The sequence below is a fragment of the Theropithecus gelada genome, chromosome 15, assembly GCF_003255815.1.
Source record: "Theropithecus gelada isolate Dixy chromosome 15, Tgel_1.0, whole genome shotgun sequence".
NCBI lineage: Eukaryota > Metazoa > Chordata > Mammalia > Primates > Cercopithecidae > Theropithecus > Theropithecus gelada.
The window spans coordinates 7640674-7664666 of NC_037683.1; the positions used below are offsets into that span (position 1 = coordinate 7640674).

Below are 23993 nucleotides of genomic sequence, written 5' to 3' on the forward strand. Positions count from 1 at the left end.
GGTCATGCTTCAAGGGCAATAAAATATCACAAGGCAAATGGCAGCAGAGCGAGATCACAGGACCAGGATGAAATCAGAATTGCTGATGAAGTTTCATGTCCCACTGGGCATGCATTATCATTGATAACATCTTATCAGGAGACAGGGTTTGAGAGCAGATAACAGGTCTAAAATTTACTAGGCGGGAATTTCCTAATCCTAATAAGCCTGGGGGCACTACGGGAGACCAGGGCTTATTTCATCCCTTGTCTACAACTGTATAAGACAGACACTCCTAGAGTGGCCATTTTGGAGACCTCCCCCTAGGAATGCATTCTCCTTCTCAGGGCTGTTCCTTGCTGAGAAAAAGAATTCAGTGATATTTCTCCTATTTGCTTTTGTAAGAAGAGAAACATGACTCTGTTCTGTCCAGCCCCTCAGGTCAGTGGTTATCTCCCTTGTTCCCTGAAAATCGCAGCCATCCTGTTCCTTTTGGATGCCCAGATTTTATATTGTTCAAATACAGATGCTCTACAAATAATTTGTGCAGATAACGCAATCATCACAGGGTCCTGGGGCAACATACATCCTCAGCTTATGAAGATGACGGGATTAAGAGATTAAAGACAGGCATAGGAAATCACAAGAGTATTGGGCCGGGCGCGGTGGCTCACGCCTGTAATCCCTGCACTTTGGGAGGCCGAGGTGAGCGGATCACGAGGTCAGGAGATCGAGACCATCCTGGCTAACACGGTGAAACCCCGTCTCTACTAAAATACAAAAAATTAGCTGGGCGCGGTGGCGGGCGCCTGTAGTCCCAGCTACTCGGGAGGCTGAGGCAGGAGAATGGCGCGAACCCGAGAGGCGGAGCTTGCAGTGAGCCAAGATGGTGCCACTGCACTCCAGCCTGGGCGACAGAGTGAAGACTCCGCCTCAAAAAAAAAAAAAAAAAAAAGGAAATCACCAGAGTATTGATTGGGGAAGTGATAAATGTCCATGAAATTTTCACGATTTATGTTCAGAGATTGTAGTAAAGACAGGCGTAAGAAATTACAAAAGTATTAATTTGGGGAACTAATAAATGTCCATGAAATCTTCACAATTTATGTTCTTCTGTCACGGCTTCAGCAGGTCCCTCTGTTCGGGGTCCCTGACTTCCCGCAACAGATGGCGCTCACTTGGAAGCTGTGCAGTCAGCAACCAGATCATGGGAAACGCCACAGGACAAGTGACCAGCTTTGTTCAACAACTGAACTACCAGGAAAAATTCAAAAGGGAGACGTGAAAGGGGAACCTACAGATAAAGAGACTTAAGAGACATAGCAAGCAATCTCAATGTGTGGCCTTTATTTGGTCCTAATTCAAGAAAACAAAATGTAAAAAGAAAAAGAGACATTTATGAGACTTTTTCAGAGAGGCATTTCCTGACCATCTAACCTAAACCATCTTCCCCAATTATTATCACATCATGCTTTATTTCTTCATAGTACTTAACACTATCTGAAATTATACTGTTTTATTAAAGGATGACTCCCTCCATCTAATGGAAGCTCCATGAACACAGCCACTTTCACCTGTCCTACCCACCATGAATTCCTATATGAATGATTAAATTAATCTGAACAGACTTTGGTTTCAGCACTGGTTCTACAATTTACTAGCTAAGTATTCCATCTTAACAAAATGTTGAGTCTTCTGATCCATGAATATGGTATGTATTTTCATTTATTTAGGTTGTCATTAATTTCAACAATGTTTTATAGTATTCATTGCATAAGTTTTGCACTTCTTTTGTGAATTTATCCTACCCATTCTGTCTCTTACCCTTCCAGGATTCTGATTACACAAATGTTGGACTGCCTGATATTGTTGCATAGATAGCAGAAATGCTCTATCCATTTTTTTTTTCCATCTCTCTGACCTTCCTTTTAGATAATTTCTATTGATATGTCTTCGAGTTCACCGTTCTTTTGTAGTATTCACTCTGCTGTTAAGCCTAATTTTTTTTAATTTCACGTACTAGATTTAAACTTCAAACACAGATAAAGACTTCTGTTTTTCTTTTTTTTTTTTTTGAGACAGAGTCTCACTCTGTTGCCCAGGCTGGAGTGCAGTGGCCGGATCTCAGCTCACTGTAAGCTCCGCCTCCCGGGTTTACGCCATTCTCCTGCCTCAGCCTCCTGAGTAGCTGGGACTACAGGCGCCCGCCACCTCGCCCGGCTAGTTTTTTGTGTTTTTTTAGTAGAGACGGGGTTTCGCCGGGTTAGCCAGGATGGTCTTGATCTCCTGACCTCGTGATCTGCCCGTCTCGGCCTCCCAAAGTGCTGGGATTACAGGCTTGAGCCACCACGCCCAGCCCTGTTTTTCTTTTCTTTTTTTTTTTTTGAGACAGAGTCTCGCTCTGTTGCCCAGGCTGGAGTGCAGTGGCCGGATCTCATCTCACTGCAAGCTCCGCCTCCTGGGTTCACGCCATTCTCCTGCCTCAGCCTCCTGAGTAGCTGGGACTACAGGCATCCACCACCTCACCCTGCTATTTTTATTTTTGTATTTTTTATTAGAGACGGGGTTTCACCATGGTCTTGATCTCCTGACCTTGTGATCTTCCCGCCTCGGCCTCCCAAAGTGCTGGGATTACAGGCGTGAGCCACCGCGCCTGGCCTGAGTCCCAGATTTAAGAAGACTGAGCTCACCTCTGGTTAGCCCAACATTGTCTCCGCTTAGGTTTTAGGTTATTGGTCTACAAGTACCTGAGGTGGGAGCCAGGAGGAAGTATCACCTTTCAAAGAATAGTTACAGAAAACAAGAGAATGTAAGACCCTGTTAGTTCTTTCTACTTTTTAGTGCTGCCTTTAGTTCCTTTTTCTTTGCAAAAGTTGGGGAGGATTGGCGGGGGAGAGCTGGAGGATATGTATGCTGAATAAATTATTGTTGCACTTATAAGTCTTTCAGATCCCAATCTGAGTTTTTAATCTGATTGACTGAAGCCAGGTGTGGTGGCTCCTGCCTGTAATCCCAGCACCTTGGGAGGCCGAGGTGGGTGGATCACCTGAGGTCAGGAGTTTGGGACCAGCCTGCTCAACATGGTGAAACTCCAACTCTACTAAAAATACAAACATTAGCCAGGTGTGACAGTGACCACCTGTAGTCACAGCTACTACTTAAGAGGCTGAGGTGGGAGAACCGATTGAACCCGGGAGGCGGAGGTTGCAGTGAGCTGAGACTGCGCTACTGCACTCCAGCCTGGGTGACAGAACAAGATTCCATCGCTAAATAAATAAATAAATTTGACTGACTGTGACAGGGTTCTCACTTTGTCACCCAGGCTGGAGTGCAGTGATGCAAACACAGCTCACTGCAGCAGCCTTGACCTCCCGGGCTCAAGTGATCCTCCCACCTCAGCCTCTTTAGTAGTTGGGACTATAGGCATGCACTGCCACGTCTAGCTAACTTGTGGGTCTTTTATTTTGTAGAGATGAGAGTTTTGCCATGTTAGTCTCAACACTCCTGAGCTCAAGCTATCTGACCACCCCGGCCTCCCAAAGTGATAGGATCACAGGTGTGCACCACTGCACCCAGCCTAGGAATATGGTTTTCAAAGTTTATCTATAAGTAGCATGAACAAGAACTTCATTCATTCATTCATTCATTCGTTCGTTTGCTTGAGACGGAGTCTCTCTGTTGCCCAGGCCGGAGTGCAGTGGCATGATCTCGGCTCATTGCAACCTCCGCCTCCTGGGTTCAAGCGATTGTCCTGCCTCAGCCTCCTGAGTAGCTGGGACTACCAGCGCACGTCACCATGCCCACTAATTTTTGTTTTTGGTAGAGACAGGGTTTCACCATGTTGGCCAGGATGGTCTCCATCTCTTGACCTCATGATCCACCTGCCTCAGCCTCCCAAAGTGCTGGGATTACAGGCGTGAGCCACCACACCCGGACAAGAACTTCACTTCTTTTTATGGCTGAACAATACTCCACTGACTGTATATACCACATTTTGTTTATCCGTTCATCTGCTGTTTGACACTTGGGTTGTTTCTACCTTTTGGCTACTGTGAATAATGCTGCAATGAACACTGATGTGCAAGTATTTGTTCAAGTCTCCTTTTTTCAATTGCTTTGGGCATTCTACCCCAGTGTAGAACTGCTGGGTCATATGCTAGAAGTACTACATTTAGCTTTTTGAGAAACCACCAAACTATAGTAGCTGCACAATTCTGCATTCTCACCAGCAATGTATGAGGGTTCTAATTTCTCCATATTCTTGCTAACACTGGTTATTTTTATTTTTCACTTTTTAAATGATAGCCATCCTAGTGGATGTGAAGTGGTATCTTAACTAATTGTGGTTTTGATTTTCATTTCCCTCATTAGTTTAATGCTATTTGATCACCTTTTCATGTAATTACCGGTCATTTATTTTGCTTGCCCCCATCACTGCCAACAGCTCCTTCTCCAGCCAGTACATTTTCTCAGTCTTTGGCAAGGCCTCTCTACTACCTGCTCAAACCCAGACCTGGCATCTGCCCCTAGCAGCAGCTGTGCCACAGTGCTCACACCTATGATGGGCTCCACTCTCTGGAAATCAGTTCAACAAGGCTTTCTGCCACTCTTCAATAGTCCAATTATGACAGATTTTCCAAAGATGATCACAGCATTACTTCTAGTCCCATATGCTCTTCTAGAGCAAGAGGTGGCCTCTATATCTCCTCTTGAACCTGGATGGGAATTTGTGAGTGCCCTGATGAAGAGGATGCAACCTAAGTGATGTTCTGTGACTTCTGAGGATAGGTCATAAAAGGTTATACAGCTTCAGCATGGCTCTTCCGCTTTCTTGGAATGTTCGTCCTTGGAACCTAGCCACCATGTTGTGAGGGAGCCCAGGCTACACAGGCCAAATGTAGGTGTTCAGCTAACAGCTCCAGTTAAGGTCTGAGCCAACAGCCAAGCCAACCACTGACAGAGTGAGCCTTCAGATGACTCCCGTCTCAAGTCTTCCCTTCTTCCAGCTGAGACCACAGATACTGTGAAGACAAGCCATCCCCACTAAGTACATCCGAAGTTATGACCCACAGAATCCAAGACTATAATAAATAAGTAGCTGTTGTAGGCTACTAGGTTTTGAGGCAATTTGTTATACAGTAGTAAATAATTCCAATACTGCCAGAGTAAGTGTGATTTCTATATTATCTGATTTTTTCTTGGTGTTATTATGGCAGTGAAGGTTTTCTATATCCTTTTACATCCTAGCCAGAATCTGTCTAGCATCTTTAGGGTTTTCTGAGGATACTTCTGCTACCTGAAAGTTCATTCATTTCCACAATGCCTATCATGTGCCAGACACAGTCTTAAGCATTGGAGATGCAGCAATAAATAGAAACAATAAGGCCCCTGCCATCATAGAAAAAAACCTTGATTTCAATCTTTGGCCCTTCCAATTGCAAACATAATTTCTGTGGAGGAAGAATATGGAGTGGAAGGGGAAGTAACAATATGGAGTTTATCACAGTGATGTTTTCTGTTTCTGTGGTTCAACATTGTGCTTGTCAGTTATACATGTAGCTGAAATCTGCTCATTTTCCTAGCTGGATAATATTCTACTATGAGACCAGGTATGGTGTCTTATGCCTGTTATCTCATCAGCACTTTGGGAGGTCCAGGTGGGAGGATCACTTGGGCCAGGAGTTCCAGACCAGCCTAGGTAACATGGTGAGACCCCTTCTCTACAACAAATTGAAAAAATTAGTTGGGCATGGTGGTGCATCTGTGGACCTAGTTATTCTGGAGACTGAAATAGGAAGACTGCCTGAGCCCAGGAGATCAAGGCTGCAATTACCTGTGACTGTGCCACTGCACTCCACCCTGGGTGACAGAGCGAGATCCTGTCTCAAAAAAAAAAAGAAAAGAGGGCTGGATATAGTGTCTCATGTCTGTAATCTCAGCACTTTGGGAGGCTGAGGCAGGCAGACTGCTTAAGTCCAGGAGTTCAACAGCAGCCTTGGCAACATGTGAAACCCCGTCTCTACAAAAAAATAGAAAAAATTAGCCAGGCACAGTGTGTACACCTGTAGTCTCAGGTACTTGGGTAGCTAAGGCAGGAGAACCACTTGAGCCTGGGAGGCGAGGGTTGCAGTGAGTAGAGAGATCACATCATTGCACTCCAGCCTTGATGACAGGAGTAAAACCCTGTCTCAAAAAAATAAAAAAAAGAAAAAAAAATTCTATTGTGGAATAATATAAATTTACTTACCCATATGAATGTTGATAAACATTTGGGCTGCTTCTAGTTGTAAGCTATTGTAACACTGTTGCTATGAATACACTTGTATACTGATACATATGTGCACAACTGTCTTTAAAGAACAAATTTAGGCTGGGCATGGTGGCTCACGCCTGTAATCCTAGCACTTCGGGAAGTCCAGGTGGGCAGACCACCTGAGGTCAGGAGTTCAAGGTCAGCCTGGTCAACATGGCGAAACCCCGTCTCTACTAAAAATAAAAAAATTAGCTGGGCGTGGTGGTGGGTGCCTGTAATCTCAGCTACTCAGGAGGCTGAGGCAAGAGAATTGCTTGAATCTGGCAGGCAGAGGTTGCAGTGAGCCAAGACCATGCCACCGCACTCCAGCCTAGGCAATAGAATAAGACTCTGTCTCAAAAAAAACCAAAAAAAACCCCAAAAAAACAAATCTAGGCCAGTTATAGGAGCAGTACATTTTATTTCATTTCTCTGTGGCATTTGGCTGTATAAATATACCACAATTTATTTATCCATTCTTTAGCTCATAAGCATTTGGGCTGTTTCCTGTGTTTAGCTATTAAGAATATTCTGCTGTGAACATTCTTACCCATATCTTTTGGTGAACAAAGGCACTCATTTCTGTTGGTTACATATTCAGGGTAGATTTGCTGGGCCAAGAGGGATTTTGTATCTAGTTTTGATACTGCCAAATGGTTTTCCAAAGTGGTTAATATGAATTTACACTCTCACTAGCAATATATGAGTTCCCAGTTGCTCTTCTTCCTCACCAATACTTGGTACTGTCAGCCTTTTAATTTAATTTGGGTATAGTTGTTTTTCTTTTTGAACTATAGGAAATCTTTACATATTCTGAATATAATTACACTGTTGGTTACATAGGCTACAATTTTCCTATTTAATGGCTTCTTTTACCCTAAAATTAAGAAGGCCACAATTTTAGTGAGGTCAAATTTTCCTTCTTTCCAAATAATATCTCTTAGAATTTCTTTTGTTTTCTGAGATGGAGTCTCGCTCTGTCGCCCAGGCTGGAGTCAGGTCTGCTAGATGTAAATTCTTTCAGTACTGGCTTATATGAAAAAAAGTCTTGATTTCTCTTCATTCTTTAGATATTTTTTGCTGGATTTAGAAATGCTAGGTGGCCAGTTCTGGCTTTCATGGTCATTGCTGAAAAGTCTGCTGTCAGTCTGCCTATGGCTCCCTAGAAAGATAATCTGTCTTTTTTCTCCAGTTGCTGTTAATATTTTATCTTTGGTGTTCTGCAGTATCACTAGGACAGGTCTCAGAATCAGTTTCCTTTTATGCATTCTCGTTTGGCACTTGTTGGGCTTCTGAATCTGTGGGTTACTATTATCAAATAGTTTCAGAAGTTTCTTTCTCTCTTCTCCTTCTGGGACTCTGATTAAATGTATGTTGCATTTTTTCCCACAGGATTTTTTCTCTTTTGTGTCTTTCATTTTGCTTTCTGTGATGCATTCCAGATAACTCAGCTTAACCTACCTTCTACTTAGGTGAGCAAACTACAGCTCGGGGGCCAAATTCAGCCCTTGGGTCAGCAAACTACAGCTCAGGGGCCAAATCCAGCTCACTGCCTGTTTTTGTAAACAAAGCTTTACTGAACACAATCAAGCTCATTCGTTTACATATTGTCTATGGCTGCTTTTGCACTACAATGGCAGCATTGAGCGCTTCTGACAGAGGCTATCCATAGCCCTCAAAGCTGGAAACGTTGACTACCACATTCTGTTCTAGTGCGCCACTACTCCTTTCAGAAGGTCTAATCTGCTCCAAATAGAGCCACTGAGTTTAAACGTGAGTTTAATCATTATATTTTCCTAGAAATTCTATTTCGTTCTTCTTCAAATCTGCTATGACACTTCTTATGATTTTCTGTTCCTTACTGGTGTTTTCAAGTTTGTCTTTGATGTCTTCTAAACTCTGTAAGCCCCAGCTGCTTGATAGTTTAGGTAGTCTGTGCAAAGGTAATTTCTGATGCTTATTCTGGCTCTTGCTCATAGTTCCTGGTTTCCTTGTGTGTCTCATTTAGGGACAGAAATTACTTGTAAGAGTAATTCGAAGGCTAGGTAAAGTTCCTCTCCTTCAGGGTGGGCCTGCGCTGCCTCTGCCAGACACCTGGAGGCAGCATCACCCTGGAACCGTATCAGTCTAGTCACGGGCTGAGACCTGTCAACATGGAGTCCCAGCTGATTGTGGGAGGGTCTCTTTTAGACTCCCCACTTTGTGCATATCTTAGTTGGTGATTTTTGTCCCTTCACCTTAGGGGTTATTAAATAGAAAATTCACATTTTCTCAGGTTAGTAAATGCTGTCAGGGCACAACTGACTTGTGGGCTCCACTTTACTTCTCTAGGTTCCCATTTTCCTTTTGGCTTGGTAAAATACCTTGTTTATTGGTGCTTTTAAAAATGGGGTTTTTATGTTTTATCTAGCATTTTTTAGCAGTTTTCAGTAGGGAACGTGGTTCCCCTGAATGACTTAGTCCTCTACTACCAGAAACTGGAAATCAGAAGTTCTACTTCTCTCTTAAGAAAGATCACGGACTAGGGCAGAGCCTATCTTCAAAGGAAAACAGAGATGATAAAGAAAATTTCTTTCTGAAGATGCATATTATGCCTACCACTTTATTAACTCCTTGACTAATACAAATTCTACCTTCAGAAAGTCACAATCCTTTCTGATAAATCAGGGTAGTATCTTTCTTCATAAGGGCTCCTTAGGAGGTTACTATGATCTAAATGATCTCAATGTAGCTGGTGTCTGATGTAACAGTTAATTTAACCCCTCTGGGCCTTCAGTGTCCTCATCTCTTAAATGGCGATAACAATCTCGCCTATCTTATGGAGGTGCTGTGACGCTTACATGAATTAATTGGTATAAAAGACTTAAAATTATGCCTGGCACATAGATAACTGCTAGCTACATAACATCAAACAGCTCAGTTCACCAAAGGGAGTCTCCCGGCTACATAGAGCTTAGCAAAGGGGACGTATAGGTTGCCAAACTTTCTTCCTCTTTTTTCTTTTTAAACAACCACTTAAAAATATAAAAACTGGCCAGGGACAGTGGCTCACGCCTGTAATCCCAGCACTTTGGGAGGCCAAGGCGGGTAGATCACCCTGAGCTCAGGAGTTAAGAGACCAGACCAGCCTGGGCAACATGGGAAAACCCTGTCTCAACCAAAAATACAAAAAGAAAAAAAAAAAAATAGCTGGGTGTGGTGGCACAAGCCTGTAGTCCCAGCTACTTGGGAGACTGAGGTGGGAGGATGACTTGAGCCTGGGAGGTGGAGGCTGCAGTCAGCCAAGACTGCACCATTGTCCTCCAGCCTGGGCAACAGAGTTAGACCCTGCCTCCAAAAAAAAAAAAAAAAAAAAAATACACACACACACACACACCATTCTTAAAGAAGTTAAACAATGAACCCCAAAAAAGCCAAACGGTATATTTAGCCCTCAGACTGTAGTTTGTCAACCCTTGGCCTAACATGCAGGGGACTGATAGAAATCATGCAATGTGGCCAGGCGTGTCAGTTCACGCCTGTAATCCCCTTGCACGAGGATCGCTTGAGGCCAGGAGTTTGAGACCAGCCTGGCCAACATAGTGAGACTGTATCTCTACAAAAATAAAAAATTAGTTGGGTGTTATGGCGCATGCATATAATCCTAGCTACTGGGGATGCTGAGGCAGGAGGATTGCTTGAGCCCAGGAGTTTATGGCTAGAGTGAGCTGTGACTGTGCCACTGTACTACAGCCTGGGCAACATAGCAAGATCCTGTATCTAAAGAAAAAAGGAATCAGGCAATGTGCTTTCAAAATACTTTCCCAGAAGACTGTGGAAGGAGGATCAAAATTCTAGTGATCCTCTTTAATCAGAGGCTGAGGCTCCTGCATCTCCAAGGCAGTTGAAGGGAGTACAGCTTAAGAACCACACATGGCTATTTGCTGGATTTAGATATACAACATGAACTGATTATATAACAGTGAAGAAAGCTGAATGGGTTTGATACATGTTGACATGAATGAAGACAAATGCATATTTTACCTGGCCAAAGACTGTTCCACCAGTACTGGCTGCTTGACCAAACACAGAACCAGTATTACTAGACCCAAAACCTGTAAAATACAAAGAAAACAAAAATTCAATTTGGATTGGATGAGTCTTTTAAAACATTAAAGTTTTTTTTTTTTTTTTGAGGCACAGTCTCACTCTGTCGCCAGGCCGGAGTGCAATGGTGCGATCTTGGCTCGCTGCAACCTCCGCGTCCCGGGTTCAAGTGATTCTTCTGCCTCAGCCTCCTGAGTAGCTGGGACTACAGGTGTGCGCCACCATGCCCAGCTAATTTTTGTATTTTTAGTAGAGACAGGGTTTCTCCATGTTGGCCAGGATGGTCTTGATCGCTTGACCTCATGATCTACCCGTAGCCTTGGCCTCCCAAAGTGCTGGGATTACAGGTGTGAGCCACCACACCCAGCCTAAGTTTGTTTCTTTTTAAATGACATTCAGGTGTGCTAAGATAGCCCATAATAAATTAACTTATGAATAAAATGTTTCCCCATCTAGTCTGGAGAAAATTCTGAGCAAATACTTTAAAGACCCTTTTTTCATTGCTAACATTTTAAAGTAGTGCAAGTTCTAAAGCCCTGGGGAATGAATCCTCTCCTACCAAACTCCAAGTGGATGGGGGCTAAGGAAAGCTTATGCTCAGACTTTCAGTGACCAGAAATTCTTTCTAATGACTGACTTAATATTATGAATATTTCTACTCCTCGGTTTCTTCTGAATCTCAAATACCACATTCTTTCAGGGTAGCTTATCTTTCTTCCAGATGGCATAACATGGTTGAAGTGCTGAGCTGAACAGGGCCTGGGAAGATGAGGTAGAACTATTCAACAAAAGAGCTCCAGACAAGGAGTGAGAAGGCAGGAGTTTTATTCTCATTTCTTTTTTTTTTTTTTTTTTTTTTGGAGACAGAGTCTTGCTCTATTGCCCAGGCTGGAGTGCAGTGGCGCGATCTCGGTTCACTGCAACCTCCACCTCCCAGGTTCAAGCGATTCTCCTGCCTCAGCCTCCCAAGTAGCTGGGACTACAGGCGCCTGCCACCACGCCCAGCTAATTTTGTATTTTTAGTAGAGAAGGGGCTTCTCCATGTTGGTCAGGCTGGTCTCAAACTCCTGACCTCAAGTGATCCCCCTGCCTCGGCCTCCCAAAGTACTGGGATTACAGGCGTGAGCCACCATGCCCGGCCTCTATTCTTATTTCTGTCACTGATCGGGTAGGTGAGCTTGGACAAGACTCAATTCCTCAACTAGGGCTGAAGTAGACAGCTCAGATACCTTTCCACACAGATACTAAATGAAAGAAGATTCCTCCTTGGGTTCTGAATTTGTTGAAATAGTATGACCATGCCTGTGCATGAGGTCTTCTCAAGTTCTGACTGCAGAGCAAATGGAGCAGTAGTGATACAGACTGTGTTACACGTCCTTCTCTCTTTTAAGACTCACAGGGCCTTCTCCTTGCCCATTTTCTGGACGAAGTCAGCACATTTCCCATCATTCAGCGGCCCTCTGGCCTCTTCACAGGGCATTGGGTGGGTCTCAAAACTGTGTCTGTCTTTTCAACACCATGTCCTTATAGCTGAATTTAGGAGGAGTGTAACAAACATTTGTTGAAGAAAGGAAAATGTTTCCTTTCTAATAAATTATGAGCCATTTTCAAGTTATCATCGAATAATGAATTAGCAGTTACTAGTAATCTTGCCCACAATGAAATCATTGATCCTTGCTTTTCTCCTAGAGTCTACTGCTGAAGAATTACCTTTCACAAGATAACTATCAGAAAGCAAATCTCAGGACAGATTTTCAAATTGCCTTGCTTATTGATAACTTTTAGAAGTAAAAGCAGCTGCTAAAATGGAAAATGCAATAGTGAAGAACTAGGTTTCACTGTCAAAAACAATAAACTGTAGTTTTTACAAAAAGTCACAACATTGAAAATAGAAAAAAAACCCAAATCAAATGTCAGTGACTGCGATTACAGCAAGAAAGATGGTGTCGGAGGGGACAGAAAACACTGGCAAGGTGGTGGACTATGATGATACTTGGACTCTCCTGCTGGTTCCACCGGCACTATCCTATCTGACATTAGAGCAGTCTCCTTGAGGCTTGACAGCTTTGGGTATAATGATCTCTAAAGTGCCTTCCAAATTTGAAATTTCCTATTTATTGGTCATTAAATTACTTGCCAGGACCTCAACTAAAGATGCTTGTTTTTTCCCCCATGAAACTGGCACTCTGGTGGCTTGCAGAGTGGACAATTTGCTAAGAAGCAAAACTGGAGCTGCATTAAGCTGTAATGGATCCAGCCAATTAGGCCAAACAAGTTCCTGAGACCACATGTACTCCAAACTGTCTTCTTTAACCTACAGATTATTTTTGCGTTTCAAGTCTCCCCTTTCTTTTAATTACAAAAGTAATAGGGGTCTGTTGCTAATGTTTCAAACAGCAGAGAGGGAAACAAAGTAAAAAGCTTCCACAAATTCTTACCTGAAGCTTGACAAAAGCTGAAACCAGAGGATGCCGCTGTTGTGGTGGCAGCTGAGGTACCACCAAATACAGAGCCTCCCTGTCCAAAGCCAGGAGTCTGCCCAAAAGCAGGAGGGTTGCTTTGGCCAAACAGCCCCCCTCCTGTGTTGGCAGAAGACTGTCCAAATGAGAAGGAACTGGAGCTACTGGTACTTGAGGCGGCACCAAAGACACTTCCACTGGTGGATGTGGGGGTGGAGGAAGCAGGCTGACCGAAGGCAGGCACGGAAGTGAACCCAGGCTGACTGAAGGAAAAACCACTTGCAGCACTGCTCGCTGACTGCCCAAAGACTGAGGCCTGCCCAAAGGCTGTCTGTCCAAAGACCCCTGGGGCTGTGGTGCCAAAAGCTGGGCTGCTAAACCCTGAGCTGCTGACCTGTGGTGTGGCAGCTGCTGTGCTGGCTGTGCTACCAGTCTGCTGCCCAAACAGGCTTGGTGCAGTGCTGGCTGCCACCTGCCCAAACACGGGTGTGGCAGAGGGGGCAGTGGCTGTGTTGTTGGTGAGCTGGCTGAAAGCTGAGCTAGAACTGGCAGCAGGGGGCTGAGCAAAGACTGATGAGCCAGAAGTGACGGTACCAAATGCTGCTGCCTCTGCAGATGGGCTGGGAGCAACAATGGATGTGGTGCTGGGGGCTGTGGGGGCGCTTGATGTTTCGACGGCCACAGGGCCTGCACTTGAGATAGCAGCTGCTGTGACAGCAGTCTGCCCAGGCACAGAAAAGGAGGAAGCAGGTGGTACTGCCTCCGTCCTGACATCAGGGACCCCGGTGGTGGCTGGGGTAGCCTCTGCAGAGAGTGCTACAAGACCAGTACTAGATGCTGCAGTGCCAGAGTTGCTGACGGCAGGCTGGGCAAGAACAGGTTCTTTTTTAACAGAGTCAGGAGTTTGCAGAGGAGCCTGGGGAAGCTGGGCTGACTGTTGTTCCTCTAGAAGTGAGGTTGCTGATGCTGAGACCTCACTGTCGCCTGGCTTCTCAGGCAAAGCTGATGAAGTGGCCTCTTCTGTGCTTCTGCCAGAGGACATAGGCAGGGAGGGAGTAGTTGCTGAACTCAGAAGGCTACCGAATGACAATGTGGGGAATGATGTTGGAAGGGGAGTGGCAGCTGTAGTTGGCGGTGGGGCAGATTGGGGCACTGTGCTATTGGTCTGTTGGCTTCCAAATGAAAAACTAGTCTTGCCACCACTTAGAGATGTCCCACCAAAACTGATGACCCCAGAGGATCCTGCACTGGTGACTGGCAGACTGCCAAAAACGCCAGTTGAGGAAGTGCTGGTGGCTGCTGGTGGTGCTACTGTGGTGGTGGTTGCAGAGGAGGTCACAGGGGGTTCCGTGTGCTTCCCTAACACTGAGGGGGCAGTAAAATTAAACCCTGAGGGCACGCCTGACGTCTTGGTTGGCTGGGTACTAGTTAGGCTTGTGGATGAAGCCTTATTGGTTGGCTTTGTAGAATCATCTGCTTGGCCAACCCGCAGTCCTGAAAAACTTCCCAGAGTCTCTCCAGCCAAAGAACTTGGAAACAGAAGCTCTCCCAACTTGGACGGTGGGGTTTCCAGCTTACTAGAGGTGGTGGAAAGAGCAGTTCCAGAAGGTGCCACAGGTCTGCTGCTAGATGCGGCAGGTTCTCCTGGGGTGGTGTTTGATGCGGATGTGATTCCTGAGGGAGGTGAGCTTTCAGGAATGGCCTCATAAGAAGGTTTGCTGCCCCCACCAAATGAGAATGCGTCCGGCTGGCTTGACTCTTTAGTGGAGGGTGTTGCCCCTAGCAAGAAAAAGAAATTAGAAAATGGGTTGGATTTAGCAAAGATGACCCATTACATTTCCATTGATTGTATTTCTAAGCCAAAGTTTCTCTCTTCCCTGTACAGAGTCAGGGTGCCTTGTTCTCACAGCAGCTTTCTCTAAGGAGGTGGAATGTATGCTTCTCCACACAAACATCAGCTCTGAGTTGCCTTTTCACCTCTGGTGAAAAGGAAAAAATATCTTTTTATGACCATTAAATCACAACAAATACAAAATATCTAGAATATGTGAAATTAACATATTATCCCAAAGAGAAATGAAAAGGCCTCTTCCCTTAATTTACCCTAGCTGTGTGCTTTCCTTAATAACATCCTCGGCACAGCACTAGCCTGTGGACCTCCTGATAGACCAGGACTTGATTTGAAATGGAAGTTCTTCCTTCATTTTTACGGGTAAATAAAGTGTCAGATAGAAAATAATTTTTATGTACAATTAATGGCTACTTATTAGTGCTCTACTAAGTCAGCTATTTGACAGAGGCAGTACAGTCTGGTGGTCAAGGACATGGGCTCTGGAGCTACGCACTCTGCCACTTGCTGGTTGTGTGAATCTGGAAAGGTTGCTTTACCTCTCTGAGCCTCAATTCCCCCATTTGGAAAATCCAGATCATTACAGTACCTACCCTCAGAGAGCTGTTACAAAGATTGCATGAAATATGGGTAAAGCACCCATAAGGCCTGGTCAAACAACAGTGATTAATAAATAAAAGAGTAACGACGCCGGGTGTGGTGGCTCACACCTGTAATCCCAGCACTTTGGGAGGTCAAGGCAGGTGGATCACAAGGTCAGGAGTTCGAGACCAGCCTGATCAACATGGTGAAACCCTGTCTCTACTAAAAATACAAAAATTAGCCGGGTGTGGTGGCGGGCACCTGTAATCCCAGCTACTCGGGAGGCTGAGGCAGGAGAATAGCTGGAACCTGGGAGGTGGAGGTGGCAGTGAACTGTGATCGCGGCATTACACTCCAGCCTGGATGACAAAAGTGAAACTCCATCTCAAAATACATAAATAAAATAAAAGACTTAATTATAAATGGATAACTGAAAGGCACTTAACAAATAGATCTGGTTTCTTTACAGGTCTTCAAATTCTTTTAAATATTAAAAACATGCTACTGATGGATTTTTTTTTTTTTTTTTTTTTTTTTTTTGGGACAGAGTTTCACTCTTGTTGCCCAGACTGGAGTGTAATGGCACAATCTTGGCTCACTGCAACCTCGCCTCTCTCAAGTGATTCTCCTGTCTCAGCCTCCTGAGTAGCTGGGATTATAGGTATGCGCCACCATGGCCAGCTAATGTATTTTTAGTAGAGATGGGGTTTCTCCATGTTGGTCAGGCTGGTCTTGAACTCCTGACCTCAGGTGATCCGCTCACCTCGGTCTCCCCAGACGTTGGGGTTACAGGCGTGAGCCACCGTGCCCAGCCTATTGATGGATTTTTAACAACATGCATGGGATCAGTGCATTTGCTAGTATGTTATCAAGGAAAAAAATGAGTTTGGTCTTTCATTTCTACAGTCTATCTATTACTATGTCTATCTTGCCCTACAGAATCACCCTATAAATTGATGAAATTTTAAATTACAGATAAAAAAATGGAGAAATTTTATTTCACATATTAGCATTTAAATGTTAAAGCACAGCCCTGATTTTCCAGAAGCAAATCCTTTCCTTGTCCTTAATTATAAAAATAGAAATCGTTCACATCAGTTTCTTGAATTAAGCATATTTCTAATGCACATTATCAACACTGAACTTATTGCAGATACTGTAAGACTCAGGAACAAGTCAAATACTAACATCTGGGCAAAAATAACCTGTACTTGTTTAGAGAAAACACATGAGTAATGCTACTGAACACACAGTCTGTACCTTGTGCAGCACTGAAATTAGAAGACGGTGTTGGTGTGATTATCCCAAAATTAAAGCCAGTCCTAACAAGTAGAAAAAGAGAAATTAAAAAGGAACAAACCAAGGCACAATATTACCCTCTTAATATTCCATTTTATCATTCATTCATACAAACCGCCCTCAGGAATTTACAATCTAGAAGATAAACGACAACAGAGTCAAAGCACCTATCTTAGAAGCAGTAAGGCGACTCTACGATCTCTAAGCAGAGAGAAGCAGTTTGTGGGTGAGATACGATATGGATAGCAGTTGAGAGCCCCTTGGGGGATGGCTGGGCTTTCTGTAGCAGAAGTTTGTGTGGGGACTTCTTGCAAGATGAGCAAAGCTGCAGCAGTAGAGAAACATGACAAATGTGCATGTGGGAATAGTGGCCGGAGCAGATGGTCTGTTAAGTGAGAGGACAGAAGGAAGGTCTGGCGAGACAAAAGCACTTAGACTAGGAAGAGCCTCTCAGAACCCCTCCAAAACCAACAAGCATGTCAGAGAGTCCCACACTGCTAGGGAAAACAATGGATACAATGAAACAGAAGCCCTATCTCAGTCATTTTGACAGAACTGAGTTTTAGGGCTAGGAAAATCTGGTTCAAAAACTTTCTGACTCCTTTCACCATCTCCTCTCTCCTTCTGTACGTTTTCTTTACCCTGTAAGTGAAGACACCATAGCTAAGGAAGAACATCCCACGCCAGTGTGAATCAGAACAGATTATTCACTGTGATAAAATCTCAGGCCAGGCATGGTGGCTCACATCTGTAATCCCAGCATTTTGAGAGGCTGAGGCAGGTGAATCCTTTGAGCCCAGGAGTTTGAGACCAGCCTGGGCAACATAGTGAAACCCTGTTTCTCCAAAAAAAACAAAAAAAAACCCCAAAACCAAACAAAAACAACAAAAACCCCCAAAAACTAAAACCCAAAAATTAAAAAAAAAAAAATCAGCCAGCTGTGGTCCCAGTAGTCCCAGTTACGAGGGGGGCTAATCAATCCTGGAGGCGGAGGTTGTAGTGAGCCACGATTGTGCCACTGTACTTTTTTTTTTTTTGGGGGGGGTGACAGAATCTTGCTCTGTCACACACACACACACACACACACTTCAAATTGCAGATTTTAAACTAGCTTTAAAATGTAAGAGACCAAGCACATCAAATATACTAAATAATGTATTAACTTAGACACTTTTGCCCATCATATTAAAAATAAAACAAAACACAACATTTCTTTGTGAAGAAATTTTATCTAACAGTGTCAAGCCATTGATTCAATGACCCTACCTTTTCTGGGTTATTTTAAAAATGGGAAGAGGGCCAGGTGCAGTGGCTCACGCCTACAATCCCACCACTTTGGGAGGCTGAGGCGGGTGGATCACTTGAGGCCAGGAGTTCAAGACCAGTCTGGCCAACATGAAAAAACCCCATCTCTATTACACAAAAATTAGCTGGGCGTGGTGGTACACACCTGTAATCCCAGCTACTTGGGAGGGTGGGGCAAGAGAATCACTTGAACCTGGGAGGTGAAGACTACAGTGAGCCAAGATCTCACCACTGTGCTCCAACCAGGGTGATGGAGTGAGACTGCCTCAAAATCAAAAAAAGAAAAAAAGAAAAAAAAAAAAGAAAGAAGAATATCATTTCATGGAAGTAAATACTGATTATTAGCCATCTGTAAAGGATGTAATAATTCTTGGCATTGACCTTCTCTTTAAAATTTGCTTCAAATTACCTTTGGGAAATATAAAACATAATGATTTATAATAAAGAAAAATATATACATATTACTTTCCCCCTCAAATAATATTCTAATACCCTCTTTTCTCCTTAGGCTGAAGGACACCCAATATATTAAAATCAGGAAAAAGAGACTGGTTAACATGATCCCAGTTACAAAAGCATAAACTGAAGAACTTAAGAGGCTTTTCTAATGGAACTGAATGCACAATACTTCAATGGCAAAAAATCCTTTTGACACATTTTGATCTCAGTTCCACAGAGTCTAACCCCATCACTGCAGGGAAGAGAATGCTTCAGCAGCTCACACAGGTTTCAACATGAGTGCTCGTAGCACAGAGAACAGGCACCTTAACAAAGGCTCATCTTGAAATGAGGTTTAGAAGATTCTTTCATTTTTTAAAAACAATTCAACTTTACAAGTATAGCCATCGTTGTTTTTTTAAAATTAGAAATGGAAACAGATTCCTCCACATCTATATAAAATCTCAAATTTCCAATGCCTATTATCTATTGTCTTTCATTACATTCTCTAAGAAGTTCAGTGTGTGTGTGTGTGTGTGTGTGTATATATATATATTTTTTTTTTGAGACGGAGTCTCGCTCTGTCACCCAGGCTGGAGTGCAGTGGTGCGATCTCGGCTCACTGCAAGCTCTGCCACCCGGGTTCACCATTCTTCTGCCTCAGCCTTCCCAGTAGCTGGGACTATAGCCCAGCTAATTTTTTGTATTTTTAGTAGAGACAGGGTTTCACCGTGTTAGCCAGGATGGTCTCCATCTGCTGACCTTGTGATCCTCCTGCCTCTGCCTCCCAAAGTGCTGGGATTATAGGCGTGAGTCACCGTGCTTTTTTTTTGTTTTTTTTTTGAAGATGGGGTTTCACTCTGTTGTAATCTCGAACTCCTGGGCTCGAGGGATCCTCCCACCTCAGCCTCCCAAGTGGCTGGGACTATAGGAGTGAACCACCGCACCTGGTTAATTTTTCAATTTTTTTGTAGAGATGAGGTCTCGCATTTTGCCCAGGTCAGTCTCCAATTTCTGGCCTCAAGCAATTCCCCCACCTTGGCCTCCCAAAGCACTAGGATTATAGGCATGAGCCACCATGTTTGTCCAGCAAAGCCAATTTGAATGTCACATCTAGTCCCCAAAATGGTGTCAGAATGGAAACACCTCAGTGTGACAAACTAAATGAACTACAGAATTTAGCAGACTCACTACCCAAAGAAAATGAGGCTTAGGCTAAAAAACAAAACAGACACACAAATATGTAACAAATATGTATTAACTTGAATTGCAAAGGGAAAACTGATTTACATGAGAACATTAAGCTACTGCCACTACCATCAGATGTATTACTGCCGTGGTAAGAACTCTGGGTTCATACACATTTAATAAGTATATAAATATATCTACAATTGTAAGATTTGGGGAAGCTAATTGTTAGTAATCTGCCATAAAACTTAAGTTCATTACTGACCCTGATGAAGAAAATGAGAAAGGCTTGCTGAACTGCCCAGAAGCGGATGGAGTCGAAGTCACAGCTGTTTCTATCTTGGCTGTCCCTGAAATTATGGAGGAAAAAAAAAAAAAAAGAATATTACAAAAAGACAGAAGCACTGTTCCAGGGTATAATTCCCTGTAGCTCAGCCTGTGTGGTGCTGCTTAGCACTGCATGTGCCTTCTGTGACACGTCAGTGGCCATGGGGAGTGAGCACATTGCCTCACTTGTGCTCGAGGTCTCTGAAATTGCTCTGTGGCTCTGTCAATATTAATTCCAGTCTAAGGCGTGCCATCCTCTCATTTACAGAAAATATATCAAGATAATTCCAGTACAGTTTAAATGTACAGTTTTAAAAGTACATTCTTATATATTTCAATGGTAGGAGAAAATGCTTATAATGTGAGGCTAACCCCCCTCCCCACAAAAGTAAATAAAACTATATATAATGTAGCTTTATAATTATTTGAAATTAATCTATGCTGAAGGACAAAAGTCCAAAAGAGAAATAGGTTCATAAGCTAAATATTTGTGAGTAGTGACTTTAAGGCTGTTTACTTCTATATACATTTCTGCATTTTCCATAGATTTTGTTGGTATTTAGCAAATAATCGTGCTCTTTTTTTAAAATTACAGATGTAAGACATGATTGCTATAATATAGAGACATGCAAGAAGGTTAAAAGTGCAATCCATCATTCTACCCATGTTCAATTTCACTCTAACTACTTACTTAGAGTTTGGGGACAATCTTCAGTCTTTTCCCTGCTGCTCTACTTTATTTATTTATTTATTTAGAGACAGAGTCTCGCTCTGTTTCCCAGCCTGGAGTGCAGTGGCGCAATCTTGGCTCACTGCAATCTCCACCTCCCAGGTTCAAGCGATTCTCCTGCCTCAGCCTCCCAAGCAGCTGGAACTATAGGCATGCACCACCATGCCCAGCTAATTTTTGTACTTTTTTTTTTTTTTAGTAGAGACAGGGTTTCATCATGTTGGCCAGGCTGGTCTCGAATTCCTGACCTCAGGTGATCCGCCCGTCTTGGCCTCCCAAAGTGCTAGGATTACAGGCATGAGCTACCACGCCCAGCCTTGCTCCACTTTAAAAGGGGGAAAGGGGAGAGGAAAACTGTATTTAAAAAGCCCAAATCAAATGAAACTAAACCAAACAACAAGAAAAAAAAAATCCTTCTAAAATAAACAAACACAGGGTAGATAGTAGTACAAATATTTTTAAAACTACTGGTATATGATGTAAAGTGTATGGGATGAAAAATCACAATCTAAATCATCAGAGTACTAGTTAAATTTAATAGGGTGTAACTACACAGTGAGGTTGTGGACAGCTCTTAAAATGAGTACGGTGGATCTGTATCATACCTGGAGAGACAAAGACATTTATTGTAAGAGGGGGCAGAGAAGGGGAAATAAGTTACAAAATCAATATATATAGGATATGTAGTACATAGGATATTTTTCTTTAAAAAACAATGAAGTAACCTCAAGAGATATACATGAAATCATGATCTCTGGAATACAGAATCTATAGGGCAGCTTTCACACTCTACATTATATATCTCTACACCATAGACTTTTTCTGGACATGTAATAGTTTTACAACCAGAAAAACAATGAAGGCATTTCCATTATTAATTAATAAGAGAACTGTTCTCTAGAGGTTTTAGAAATGATCTTTTTCAAAAAGAAACTTTTTGCAAACTCTTAAATAGCACCTTTCAGGGAAGTTTTCCTACCAAAAGAAAAAAGTTATTTTCTAAACCTTGATTACCTGGCAAGTGAAAACAGAAGTGAACACCTCATAATGACAGAGAGGACTTCATGATCAGCATTGAATGGTGAATCTTGGAAATTTCTTGCAAGTCACACTACTTGCCTAGACATGCATAAAGCAAAGTTCCTTAGGTTTCTTGGATTCTAACTCCAAGAGTGACAAAAACCTCTCCAATGAAGCCGTTGAAAAAAGAGTATATGATCTTTCAAAACTTTTTTGTAAAATATTCAAGTCTTTGACAATTCCACTATAAAATTTTCCTTTTAACATAAAGCTTTAGGCCCAGTCGAGAAGTGCTAGATACCTCCTTCTCATGTGAGGCGTACATGATACTAACTGTGGTTCCATATCAATCCGAATTCTAGAATACAACTCTGGCTTATGCAATAATGGCTTTCTTCTGCAAGGAATAGCTACTAAAGGTAAACCCAGTATCCAATCACAAAGTTTGGGATTACAGAGAAAGTCAGAATGATTGTATGACTGAGATTATGAGAGGCAGACTGCTAATGTATGAAGCTCAATTTCCTTTTTTTTTTTTTTTTTTTTTTTTTTGAGACGGAGTCTCACTCTGTCGCCCAGGCTGGAGTGCAGTGGCCGGATCTCAGCTCACTGCAAGCTCCGCCTCCCGGGTTTACGCCATTCTCCTGCCTCAGCCTCCCGAGTAGCTAGGACTACAGGCGCCCGCCACCTCGCCCGGCTAGTTTTTTGTATTTTTTTTTAGTAGAGAGGAGGGGGTTTCACCGTGTTAGCCAGGATGGTCTCGATCTCCTGACCTCATGATCCGCCCGTCTCGGCCTCCCAAAGTGCTGGGATTACAGGCTTGAGCCAACGCGCCCGGCCAAGTTTTTGTATTTTTTAGTAGAGATGGAGTTTCACCGTGTTAGCCAGGATGGTCTCGATCTCCTGACCTCGTGATCCACCCGTCTCGGCCTCCCAAAGTGCTGGGATTACAGGCTTGAGCCACCGCGCCCGGCCTGAAGTTCAATTTCTAACAGAATTTGCTTGAAGGCCCACTTAAGAGCATGACTGAAACAAACGCCAGAATCCATCCAGAGTGTTGTAAAAATTCAGTACTGCAGACAGCACAAGACCCTTGCAGCAAGAAGTAATACATACCAAATTAAGTAGCCTATAATAAAGGAGCCAACAAAAGGGGACACTGAGGAAGACCCACATTCTGCATCAAGTTGGTTTGGGCAATGACACTTGGACAAAGTGTCTGGTCAAAACACTCATGGTTACTGTGAAAACCAAATTAAGAATAATTATGTTTGAGTGAGTGTAGGAGAAGTTATGTGAAGCCATAAAATCTCATAATAGGGACTCATTATATACACTGAGATCTTACAAATCTGTTTTACTTTCTCTACCTTACAGGTTTTTGAATTGGCACTGTGGACCAACAGAATTTTTAATTCCTTTGAGTGGAAGAAATAGCGTTTAGCATTTTGATCCATTCCGCTCTCAACTGTGATCATCCAGCAAGGAAGAAAAAGATAATACTATTGCTCCATTTTAGGAAAAGAATTTAAAGGGAGGTTTTTCTCCTATTGCTCTATCATCTTTCAAACTAACCTCAAAATTTCAGAAGTCTACGTAGCCACTGAAGGGCATACTAATTTTCTAGAAATTTTTCATTAGCTGAATGAAGTCTTTCAAGTATGATCTCTTGTCTATAGTCATACTACCCTAAATGCTCCCAATCTCATCAAATGTGACTCCTGTTTCCTATGGCAACTGTTTCAGTGATCTAGAACAATAACCCCTATTGTGAAGTGCTTCTTTCACCTTTATTTTCAAGAAAACAAAAAGGTAAACTGACCTGAAGCTTTGTCACCAGATGGTAACTGACCGGATACTGGTGTAGGCCCAGATGGCTTAAGGGAATTTATTAGAGACCCCTATAACAGAATACAAGCAAAATGTTTATGTTAAACCACTAACCATCCTTTGTAACAAAGAAATATGCAAAATGTAAACATAAAAATGTAATTTAAAATAAGCAAGCACACTTTTAGTTAAATTACCAAAAAGAAAAAGAAAGGAAACAAAAAAAAAGGTCTCAATTTAAGTTAACCATGTGTAAGATCATATTAAAGGATGAAAACAGGCTGGGCGTGGTGGCTCATGCCTGTAATCCCAGCACTTTAGGAAGCCAAGGCGGGCAGATCACAAGGTCAGGAGATCGAGACCATCCTGGCTAACATGGTGAAACCCCGTCTCTACTAAAAATACAAAAAATTAGCCAGGCGTGGTGGCAGGCGCCTGTAGTCCCAGCTACTCAGGAGGCTGAGGCAGGAGAATGGCATGAACCCGGGAGGCGGAGCTTGCAGTGAGCCGAGATCATGCCACTTCACTCCAGCCTGGGTGACAGAGCGAGCCTCCGTCTCTAAATAAATAAATAAAGTATGAAAACAGAAATACTCTGCAAGCTCCAAG

At 43.0% G+C, this 23993-nt stretch overlaps 1 protein-coding gene across 2 annotated transcripts in view; it reads right to left on the bottom strand.

Moving 5' to 3' along the window:
- NUP214 (nucleoporin 214) overlaps nt 1–23993 on the bottom strand; it is a 112066-nt gene that overhangs the window by 23062 nt on the left and 65011 nt on the right. For both annotated transcript variants that reach the window (XM_025359241.1, XM_025359240.1), the window contains exons 26-30: nt 23377–23455; nt 19743–19827; nt 16508–16569; nt 12796–14595; nt 10295–10365 (exon numbers count right to left, since the gene is read on the bottom strand). In XM_025359241.1, coding sequence (XP_025215026.1) covers nt 10295–10365; nt 12796–14595; nt 16508–16569; nt 19743–19827; nt 23377–23455 — 2097 coding nt within the window. The remainder of the gene's footprint in view (nt 1–10294; nt 10366–12795; nt 14596–16507; nt 16570–19742; nt 19828–23376; nt 23456–23993) is intronic.